This window comes from Mastigoproctus giganteus, chromosome 14 (genome assembly GCF_048544385.1).
Source record: "Mastigoproctus giganteus isolate SK-2022 chromosome 14, ASM4854438v1, whole genome shotgun sequence".
In the NCBI taxonomy this organism is placed as follows: domain Eukaryota; kingdom Metazoa; phylum Arthropoda; class Arachnida; order Uropygi; family Thelyphonidae; genus Mastigoproctus; species Mastigoproctus giganteus.
In genome coordinates, this window is record NC_143588.1 from 4,732,459 (window position 1) to 4,744,931 (window position 12,473).

The window sequence follows — 12,473 nt, forward strand, 5'->3', positions numbered from 1 at the left end:
GTACTTGCATAGGCAAGAATAGGGCATACTCATCTGACCCATGTCCATCTATTAACAGGTGATGATCCTCCTCCTCAGCATGCACACTGCCCAGCACAACTAACAGTCAAGCATATTGTTATTGACTGTCCTCTATCAACAGGACAGAACATCAGTCCTGCTTTCTTTAACAAATCTTCAACAACCCATATCACTAGAGCATATTAATGAATTTTTCTGCTTTCTGAAAAAAATTACCACTGGCAACAGCACTGGGTACACCACTGGCAACAGCAATGGCGAGTTCTAAACAATAACAAATTGCATCAAATTAAAAGTTTACTCCAACCATGGAAATTCAGCAAACAACAAAACAGATGTGACAAAGTGATACTTGCAAGGTTAAGAATAGGACATGGTCATTTCAGCCACTGTCATCTTTTGCGAGGAGAAGATCCCTCTCTGTGTCCTATGTGTCACACACAACAAACAGTAGAACATGTACTGATTACATGTCCAGCTTTTACAGATGAATGCCAAAGTTGCTTCAAAGAGTTGATAACCAAACATCACTTTCTCACTCTCAAAACCATACTGGAAGATAAAAAAAAACATAGCAGACTTTTTTCAGTTCCTCAGGGAAATAAATTTCTATAATCTAATATGAAACCAAATATAATCTTTGCAGTAAGCTGTAGTCACTCCGTGACTCTTGAAAATTATTCGCAGAAAAATACAAATACAAACAAAAACTGTTGTAAAAAACCTTCCAAGTGCATTTTAGCCTCAGTAGCTCTTGCACCAAGAATTTCTAAATCAATCAATACAAGCTCTAAAATAAGCTCCAATAATGTGGCAAAGTAATGTGGAAGTGGGTAGTTTGAATAAATTCAAGGAAGGAGTTGACAGGTGATGTGGACTTTTTTTTTTTTTTTTTTTTTTGCCGATGCTTTATAAGCTTGCTTTTTTGCATCATATGCCACTACTAGATACTCCTGCAGTATTGGTGCAACACTGGCCAATATGCATGTTGTGCAAGCTGAAAACAGAATAAATCGCCTGAGATCCACTGTTCCTATTTTACGAGGCCTTTAATAATTACTTTCTCTGACAGGATTTGAACCCACACCTTCCAAATAAGTGAAAAGTAGCAAAATCACTTTACTGTCACAGTGCCCTTATTTGTGAAATTACCTTTCTATTATTTGCAGTAATTGTTCAATATCAGAACAGTATTTTAAATAGACTAGTACAAAGATGATGAACCTGTGGCACATGTGCCCAAAGTGGCACTCATAGAAATTTTTTGGACACATGGAATTCAAAGCATCTCAGAAAAATTTCAAACTTCGAAACACATCACGCAAGGAATCCCCCTTGAGTCGTGACCTGCGCACACCCGTTCTCTTTGCCAGGCATGTACTGACATCTCACCATTCAGCAAATAGCTGTATTCATGCAGTGATTTGTTTGAAGTCGGAGTGGTGACACCTGCCAATAAAATTGTGTGATCACACAATGTACGATGAATATTGCCTTACGAGGGGCAGGCAAAAAATTCCGAGGTGCACGCATGATAGTTTTTTAAAAGATTTAGCCAGTTTTGGTGTGCCAATTTTGGCACACCAAAAACAATCGCCACCACTGGACTAGTATAAAAAAAAAAAAAAACTTTTATTCATTTATTGTTCATCTTACTCAAATAAAACAATATGTTTTGTTATAATTAAATTGACTTAAAATAAATGAATAAAATGATAAAAAAACAAACCATCTATTTGACTCCTTCCTTATATAGGTACCTCTGCAACTTCACTTTGAATTTATCCGAGCTGTCAGCCTCAACAACCCATTGAAGAAAGATATTCCAGTACTCAAAGAAAATTTCCATAGTCCAGTCTAAACCTCTTACTCAGTGATTTAAAATTATGTCCCCTAGTTCAGGAATCTTTTATTACAATGAAAATTTTACCTTCGTTCATTTTACTTTCTCCTCTTAGAGAGCCTTGTACACCATGCTCAGGTCTCCTCTAAAGTGCCTATTTACCAAACTCTGCAGCCCACATATTCAGAGCCTCTAATAATAGCATTCGTGTAAACTTCTTGATCAAGAGTCATCCATTAAAATCCTTTTAAATATTCCGGTTTGATTCTTTATTTATATATAAATGTTTCTCACTATAGTGACATAAAAACTCAGGTGAGAAAGTTAAGATAATGCATTAGAATCAGTGGTGAGCTATAGTGGGCTCACGAGAGCCCATTGTTGAGACGATCATTTATTTTACAAATGAAATCCTAAATGCAATTATTGAGTATCCGGAGCCGAAACTACAGTGGGTCGAACAGGGCCCCATTCCCAGCATTGTAATGGCACAATCGATTAGTTATGTATTTTAAAATTGCTTCACTTTATATTTAATTACAGTGAGACCTCTGTTTAACGAACTTATAGCGAATTTTTTGATTCCCCTTGGTAATTACATTTAAAATAGTTTCCTTTGAACAAAGAAAGTTTCCATGTAACGAATGGATTAGGAGAGACAACTTTGTATGCATTGTTCTCACCTCTGGCCTTTAGGCAATTTAGGTAATTAGAAAGTGCGAATTAAGGGTGAAAGGGATTACCGTTTAAGAATGTTAGTGGTGTCCGTAAAACCTATGCAGTCACATACCGAGAATTCGCACTAGTCAATATGCTTTCCATAGCCAGTCAGAGGATTAAGAAAATTCTCGACACGGATTATAGCCTCTGGTCAACGTGTGTTGTGGTTCCCCTTTACTCTGACAAACGGGCATATGTTTTTCGGAGAAGTGAGCGATCCATGCCTTCCAGTAAATTTCTCCTGTCTATGTTTACATGTCACAGTAGTTGAATATCCATGTGATTCTGACATTTTGCACTGTATTTCAAAGAACTAATGAGAGTAGCAACATAGAAGGGGGGGATTGAGGCAACTAAGATATTATATAAACTTTACAAGGTGAAATGTTGGCAGATTTTGAAACTTTGTCTAGCCTTTTTTTTTTTTTTTTTTTTTTAATTATTGCCTTGTATGCCATTATATTAAAATATAATGGCATACAGGCAATAATTAAAAAAAAAACTGTATCACCAATCTCCAAAAAACTAGCACGAATTAAGGATGATTGCTAAAAAACTTGATGTAGAAACTCTAAAGATTGGTCATGTATTCAGGCCACAATGAGCAGCTTGTAGCTTGCGGACGGCAATTGTGGGATGAAGGAATTATTCTACTTTTTGCGAACATTTTGAATCAGAAGTTAAATATTCCGGATTATTAAATTGACTTTTAAATCTGGAATTTCTTAACCATTTAGCACTAATGATCGACATCCTGTAGGAGCTCTCTTACCTTTCAGAAGCTTTACAGAATCACAATGGTAAAAGCAGATAAATTAATAATTCAAACTATCAATGCTATTGCTAATTTGAAAAATTCCAAAGGAAATTATGAAACTAAAACTGAGAGCATGTTGAAGTGGAAAGAATTTGAAGGAATCAAAATCGAAAGTAAGAACAATAAAATTACCTCGTGACATGTTATTAAATATCCTGAAAGAGGCCTCTGAGGTCGGGAAAACTCATGTCTAAGAATATATAAATTCATACACCGACCATTGAATAAAATTTAAAATTTAATATGACTACAATTTTTACAAAAAAAAAAAATATATATATATATATATTTACAATAAACTATTACGGAATGCTAAAAACTGTAATAAAAAAGATCATTTACAATAAAATTTGCTAAAATATAAAACATTAAAAGCGCTAAAAATCTGAAGCTTTCGGGAGCGTCAGCTCCCTTCTTCAACAGTGATATAACTTCCTGCAACATCTCCTTAAGTAGCAGGCTCACGGTACCTCCACACGTGGTATTTCTCCACGTGGTTCAATCGGCACATGGTCAGAACTGGAAGCGGAAATGTCTCGGGAACGTGGCAAAGAAAATCGTTCATCCGACCTTAATATAATTGTTTCAAAGATAGGATTAATACGTATACCTCTATCTCTGTTTATTGTATTCCTACTGGATGAACTAATCCGTAAACCCTCGAGCCATTTACGCTCCCAGTATCCTTGTGCACGATCCAAAATAATAGCGTCCTCCGGGGAGATTTGATGCTGCTTCTCCCAAAAATGTTCGGCCACAGCAGACTTGTTGTATTCAGCGGTTCTTATGGCATTTAAATGTTCCCCCAGACGATCCCTGAGCCGTCGTTTTGTTTCCCCCACATAACACTCCCCACAATCCGGGCATTCTATTCTATAAACCACTCCACTACTAAGATCTTTTGGTAGGCGGTCTTTGACCTGAGACACAGCTGTGCACAGCCTCCGCCCAGGAATTTTTAGGTATTTTTTTTGTGTACAGCTTCCTGGGCGGAGGCTGTGCACAGCTGTGTCTCAGGTCAAAGACCGCCTACCAAAAGATCTTAGTAGTGGAGTGGTTTATAGAATAGAATGCCCAGATTGTGGGGAGTGTTATGTGGGGGAAACAAAACGACGGCTCAGGGATCGTCTGGGGGAACATTTAAATGCCATAAGAACCGCTGAATACAACAAGTCTGCTGTGGCCGAACATTTTTGGGAGAAGCAGCATCAAATCTCCCCGGAGGACGCTATTATTTTGGATCGTGCACATGGATACTGGGAGCATAAATGGCTCGAGGGTTTACGGATTAGTTCATCCAGTAGGAATACAATAAACAGAGATAGAGGTATACGTATTAATCCTATCTTTGAAACAATTATATTAAGGTCGGATGAACGATTTTCTTTGCCACGTTCCCGAGACATTTCCGCTTCCAGTTCTGACCATGTGCCAATTGAACCACGTGGAGAAATACCACGTGTGGAGGTACCGTGAGCCTGCTACTTAAGGAGATGTTGCAGGAAGTTATATCACTGTTGAAGAAGGGAGCTGACGCTCCCGAAAGCTTCAGATTTTTAGCGCTTTTAATGTTTTATATTTTAGCAAATTTTATTGTAAATGATCTTTTTTATTACAGTTTTTAGCATTCCATAATAGTTTATTGTAAATATATATATATATTTTTTTTTTTTTTTTTTTTTGTAAAAATTGTAGTCATATTAAATTTTAAATTTTATTCAATGGTCGGTGTATGAATTTATATATTCTTAGACATGTTATTAAATGCATTGTTTTATCATTAAAGAAAATAATGATACAATTGAAAGAAATTTTAAACATATGCTACCTGAAATTGTGAAATGTGAAAGAACTTTCATCTTGGTGGCAAGGTGTTGAAAACCGAATAAGAAATTTAAGTTTTCTGATAAAATATGAAATAAAAATTAATAATTTTAGAGATTTTGTTGAAGACAGTTTATCTTTAAAATCGAGTGAAATTACCTTTTCAATTAAGAAAGCCAGAAAATATCTTTGAAACCATTGCGATTAGCAGTGCTGAAGCTGAGTGAGATTTCAGCATAATGAATAATATTGTGACAATTAAACACGTTGCAGATTATGATGACCAATACATCTAAATGGAAAACCATTGCTTCAATTTGATCTGCATCGTTACGTCAAATCATTCCTCTGTAATCATTGCTCAGCTATTGAGCAAAGCAGAAGATCGACAACAAATATTAACAAAGAAGTAAATTCTATATGGCAAATTTTAGAATAAATTTTTCTTGAATATTTTTGTGAAATAATTTTTTTTCATGTAATCTGTGATTTTTTTTTTGTGTACTTTTTCTAGGAAGTTTGTTTTTATGTAATATTTGTTTTTATATTTTGGAATGTTTTGTGATTGTTTTTATGTTATTTGTGATATGGGAAGTATTTCATGTTATTTTTTATTCGCAATATTAAAATTTTATCATGAAAAAAATGTATCCATTATATTTCCCTAGTTGTTAAAAAAAAAAACTAATAAAAAAGTTGCGCGTGTGCCGAGTATGCGTGGTAGATGGTTTATGCAAAACATACTTCGCTTTTGTTTTAGGTATTTTTATTTATATATATCGATTACGAAATAAAAGAGCTTTTTTATTGTAAATATTTTATTGATCATTGACAGATTTTCATAATTTCTGGAAGACAAGATACAATGGATTTATGATAACTAAAGCAAGGGATGTATACTTGCAAGTGCAACGTATCTAAATATCTCTGTAAAACAGCACCGATTGCTGTACCGATCTTGTAGTTGAAGCAACATACGCAGCTATAGGGGAACCTAATAATGGAATGTAACGAAAATGCGAGACGAAAAAAGAAATTGTTGACAAATATTTGTATTGTTGCAATCATAGTTACTGCAGTAGTAACTTCAGGAAGGATGATTGTGATGTCATACTATTCAAAAATTCTAAAAAGTTAGAACTCCAGACACTGTTGTATCCAGTTATCATCATAAGGCAAGGCATGATGACTAGGTTTTTAAGTTGTTTTTTATATATATATATATATAGACCTAGGAACGTTTTACACATTGTTATATGCATGGTTAAGGGGGTAATAAGCCATATCTGTCCATCCCCCCTAAATCTTCCCCTGACTCGAGATATCATACTGGTCACAAAAAAATGCATCACGCGCTGTAATCACAGTACTAGTAGTGCAAGCGTGGGAAGCGCCTCTAGTGGAAGCCGCGGTTGACATCACTTCCGTGACTGATCAAATTTACTCAGTACAAAGTCGGAAAAACTGTGAGCCCATTGTTAAAATATTCACAGCTCATCACTGGTTAGAATATATAATGAATAATCACTTTCTAATGAGTTTTAAATGTGGGTTAAGAGTAATCAATTGATGTTTATTACCGGAATGAAACAGAAACGATTTCTAGCAATTAAATGACAGGTATGAGGCACAAACAGTGAAAAATAAATTTTATAAGTTCGATTTAAAGAAATATTTTGTTTTTGGTTTTTGTATATTAACTGTTCATTGATATTATAACATTTATTTCCCAGGAGGCAGCAGATTTTCATCAGAGGAAGTCACTTATTCAGAATGTACTCTTTGAACATGGGCAAACCTTATTGACCACTCTAATCCAAGCCTGCGTATTTTACTTGCCCTCATATACATTAATGGAAGTAGCTAATGTTATATATGAATTACTACAATTTGATAAACAGGTAAATTATTTCATATATACATTAATTTCAAAATAATCGAATTTTAAAAAGGAATATGCAGATCCAAAAGCTTATTTTTAGCTAAAGTACAATTTTGAGTATTGACTACTAATTTCACATTTTTATTTTATATCACCATATATATATTTAACAATATATGAATATCTAATTTTAAAAAATATTGTTTAGGTTTTTATATACATTTGTATATTACCAATAAATTGAATACTAATATTACTGTTTAGGCCTCCGTAGCCAAGTGGTCAGGACCGGAGTGCAGTAGCACATGCTCTTTGAGTAGACTGGGATTCAATCCCCTGACTGCTAAATACGGTCGATCTGCCAACCCGCACTGGACCAGCATGGCAGATTATGGTTTATTTCCCTCAACATGAATTGTTGGGGAGGCGTCCATCTTGCAGTGGATACTTACTATTATCATTTAAGACTTATTATTTAATAATTACTATTAAATATTATAGGGTGGCTTGAGGCGTTTTGGTGCCCTCTAGTATAGAACTTGTTTATTTGGCATTTGTACCATCAAGATGTGAAACGAAAGGTTCCTTGGACATTGGTTCTTTGATAATTTTATAATTTACATACATTTCTAGATCTTTATTAGTTTTAAGTAAGTTATCATTCTGAGAATAATGCTACTACATGGTCACCTAGGTTGTCTGAAACTTGGACCAATTCTGATTACAGCAATCAAAACTGCTTTGCAATTTTTAAGTGCAATTAGAATTTCAAGTGGGTGATTTCTCTGATTTCACTGTGCTTTCTCTGTATATTAGAAGTACTTTTATTTTCTGAGTTCTTGTTTAGTGGCCCTAATATGCTAGAAAGCTAGACCTTTTGCTGCATCAGCCAAAAAAAAAAAATAAAAAATATATATTTTTTTATACAATCTATCCCTTTTATGATACTCTTCCCACTGCCAGAAATTGGCTATTCATCTCCTTAAACTTCATCAGACTGTCATCCTCATCCACCAATGAAAGTAGTTGCTGACCAAACTTAAATTCCTGAGTCACTAAGTTTTCTTCAATAGTTTGTTGCTCTCTTGGTTTTTGTGTCCCATTTCAATCTGAAAATTTCACCACCAATTCCATTCCCCCTCCCCAGTGCTACTCAAAGATACCTTGTTTTCAAGCTGTAACCCACACTTTTAATTTCTTCTTATATGCAGATATGCCCCTTTGCTATTTGCACTTGGTTGGTTATCTTTGTACTCTTAAAAAGCTCAATGCAGTGATGAACTTCCAAAATCTTATTAAGGGATATTTTATCTGTCCATATCCAAGTTTCTTTTAGCTCCTCTTGGGTGCCATTCTGTAATTTTTTTAGTCAGTCTCTGATCATGTCTTTGAGCTACGTATACACAGTATATATATATATATATATATATATATTTTTTTTTTTTTTTTTTTTATTTATTTATTTATTTTTTTTTTTTGTTCCTTTCTTTATTGGCAATGCATTGAACCATTTGAAATCATTAGTAGTGGCAAATGATGCAAGAAAGCAAGCTTATACAGCAGCAGCCAAAAAAAAAAAAAAATTGAGAACGGAGTTCAACAAGGCAAGAGAATATTGTTTATTATTGGTCACAGAAAGGAGTAAATGTGAATGGAGAATACTGAAACCATTTATGATTGTAGATGACATTGATCATAAGCCATAATCCCAAAGAATTAGAGGAAAATCTTAGTCAGTTATGCAGAGTTGGTAAGGATTTTGGACTAAAGATGAATATGGTTAAAACAAAAGTAACAATGAACAAGTATGCCACAGGAAGGGATCCTGAAATCCAAATATATGATATCAAAATCATTGAAGGAGCAGAAATTGAAAATGTGGATTCATGTACTTATCTTGAACAAGTCATCAGCTGTAATAATGATAAATCACTGGGCGAGAGAAAGATAAATCTCAGGTGGATAGCATTCAGGAAATAGAGTCACATACTGAGGAGCTCCACATACTGCTCCAATTTATACAGCAGTTTTCTAGGCAGCAGTAGCAAAAGCTTTCCTGAGATCCAAGTATATGATATCAAAATCATTTTTGATCTGAAAACATCTTTGGAGGCACCTATTAAATTTCGAACTGTAGTAAAACCAATTTGTCACGATTTTGTGATGTGGAAATGACATAATTCCCAGTATATTAGCATTAGTAGAGGCATATGATGCAAGAAAGCAAGCTTATTCAGCATCCGCCAAAAAAAAAAAAAAAAAAAAACACTCCCATTTCACCCCTCCGTTCGTTCGAAATACCTGTCCAGTTGAGCTTTAAATTTGTTTAGGCTATCAACTTCAACAAGTGATGGAAGTCGGTTCCACCAACCAACCACCCGCTGGCCAAAGGCAAATTTCCGCACATCTATCCGACATCCGTCCTTCCTCAATTTGAATTTATGCCCTCTGAGGTGATTATTCTGAGCAAGATGAAGAATCCCATTGGCATTGAGCATGCTCAAACCATTCAAAGCCTTATACACCTCTATCAGATACCTCGCCGGTGCCTAGTCTCCAGACTCTGTAATTTGCAAAACTTAAGCCTTTCTTCGTAAGAGCAACCCTTTGTTCCATTCACTAATCTTGTTGCCCTTCTCTGTACCCGTTCCAGCAGCTCTACATCCTTCTTGAAATGAGGCCTCCAGACCTGTATACAGTACTCAAGATGTGGCCTAACCATTGCCTTATACAAGGGAATAATCACCTCCTTATCCCTGCTAGAAATATTCCTGTATATCATTGACAAGACACCATGAGCTACTCTTGCAGCTCGTCTGCACTGCTCAGAGAACTTCATATCTGCCTGCACAATTACCCCCAGGTCCTTTTCATTCTCCACCACTGTCAGTGTAGTACCGCAGAGTTGATACGTTTCTCTGGGGTTACTGTTTCCCATATGTAGTACTTTACATTTGTCAATGTTAAACTTCATTTGCCACCTCTCAGCCCATCTGTTCAACCTTTCCAGATCCTGTTGCAGCAGCATAGCGTCAGTAGTGTCCTTAACAACCCTGCCAATCTTTGTATCATCTGCAAACTTGGACATTAAACTTGATATCCCATCATCAATATCATTCATAAACACCGAAAACAACAACGGACCCAACACTGAACCCTGAGGAATTCCACTAATAACATTAGTCCACGTTGAGCAGTGTCCATTGATTACCACTCTCTGTCTTCTGCCACTCAACCATCCCCTTATCCATAGCAGCAATTTGCCTCCAATGCCACACTGTTCCAATTTGTGCAGCAGTCTTCCATGTGCAACAGTATCAAAAGCCTTTCTAAGATCCAAATATATAATATCAAAGTTATTCCCTGGATCCAGTTCTTTTGTGACTACATCATAGTATCCAATCAAATTGGTCAGGCAAGACCTGCCCTTAACAAAACCGTGCTGCGTCTGAGCTATAACTGAATTCTTGTCTAGATGATCCTGCAGTGCTTCTTTAACCAGTGCCTCCATTAATTTACCTGGAACAGAAGTTAAACTAACAGGTCTATAATTACTTGTGTCAGCCTTTGATCCTCCTTTGTGAATTGGGGTTACATTTGCACATCTCAGTCTATGGGTACCTCCCCTGAGTCCAAAGAAGCTCTCATAATTATGGCTAGGGGTTTGCTTACTTCCTTTGCTGCCTCCTTTAATATAACTGAGTAGATCCCATCCACCCCAGGTGCCTTTTTTATGTTTATCCTCAACAATCTCTCCTCCACTTTCCTCTCAGTTATTACAAAATCATCCAGCTCACTGCCAATGTTTACTTTACCTACATCATTCTCCTTCCTGAATAACTCCTCATGCGTGAATGTAGATGCAAAATACTCGTTTAGATTTTTAGCCACCTGAGCAGGATCCTCAACTGTTGAACCATCAATATCCAGTGGACCAATCTGATTCATCCCTTTCCTTCTCGAGTTTAAATATGTAAAGAACTCTTTTCTGTTTTTCTTTGCATCCTTTGCCAAGGATTTTTCGTAGTCTGCCTTTGCCTGCCTAATCTCCTTTGTGACTTGGTTACAGACCAACTTATATCTACCATAGGCTTCCATGTCACCCATTAATTTGTATGTATCCCATGCATTTTTCTTCTCTGCCACATGTCTCATTAGTTCATCTGACAACCATTTAGGCCTAAACCTTGAACAATATTTCTTAGTTGGTATGTAAAGCCTGGTAGCCTCCAAGATTAGTTCCTTGAATGCTTCCCATTTTGAATTTGCTGTTGGTAACATCATCAGTTGATCCCACTGTATAGAATTTAAATACTGTCTCAGACCATCATAGTCGCCTTTACGAAAACAAAAACCCTTCCCTTTACCTCTGATGGTAGTTACCTCCTTGAGTAAATCCCACTTCAACACACTGTGATCACTGCCACCTAGTGGTTCATTTATCTGCAGATTCTTAATGCATGAAGAATCACTACTGATAATGAGATCAAGAGTATTGCTCCCTCTTGTTGCCTCACGAACATGCTGATGTAGAAAACAATCATCCAATAAATTCACAAAAGCCTTGCTAGTGTGCGAGTGACCAACCCACAAATTCCAGTCAAAATCTGGGAAATTAAAATCCCCCATTATAAGACTCTCTGATTTACTGGCCCACTCTATTTCCCTGTACAATATCTTATTATACTCATCAGAGTCGTTAGGCCTATAGCACACTCCTACTCTCAATTTTGATTTCCCTATGCTTATGTCACACCAAACTGACTCGACACTGCCCTGTCCATCGATGTCAACTGGCTTCACTTCCTTGGATTTTATGTGTTTCTTAATTAATAGCATAACCCCTCCTCCCCTGTCTATCGTTTCTATACACATTGTATTCCCCAAATTCCAGTTCCGCATTACTTATATCTGTGTGACACCACGTCTCTGATATCCCAACAATATCTGCCTTTGATGTTTTGAGCAATACCTCAAATTCATCAAATTTATTTACCAAACTCCTGGCATTGGTGTACACGCAGGTATACATGCACCTGTTTCTATTCTTAGCTACCCTAACACAACCCATGTGTTTACTTGTACCGCAATGACTCCCAGCAGTCTCTGAAATATCCTGCATCTTGTTCTTCAGGCTTCTGCTCATTTCAATAGAAGCAGTGCAAGAATCACTTCCACCTCTGCCAGTGGCTACTGTTAATCTATTAGTCCTTGTATCCCCCCCCAACTAGCAGTTTTCCGACCCACCTAACACTGCCTCGACAACATCAGCAAAAATTCTTGCACCCTTTCTATTTAAGTGTATCCCATCCCTGTAGAAGCAATCTTTCCTGTTAACAAGTACAGTCCAGTCTGAAAAAAATTCT

The 12,473-nt window shown here is 36.3% G+C and overlaps 1 protein-coding gene across 2 annotated transcripts in view; it reads left to right on the forward strand.

Moving 5' to 3' along the window:
* LOC150074954 (transportin-3-like) overlaps positions 1–12,473 on the forward strand; it is a 742,971-nt gene that overhangs the window by 678,035 nt on the left and 52,463 nt on the right. For both annotated transcript variants that reach the window (XM_090388987.1, XM_090388988.1), the window contains one exon: positions 6,959–7,126. In XM_090388987.1, coding sequence (XP_090245113.1) covers positions 6,959–7,126 — 168 coding nt within the window. The remainder of the gene's footprint in view (positions 1–6,958; positions 7,127–12,473) is intronic.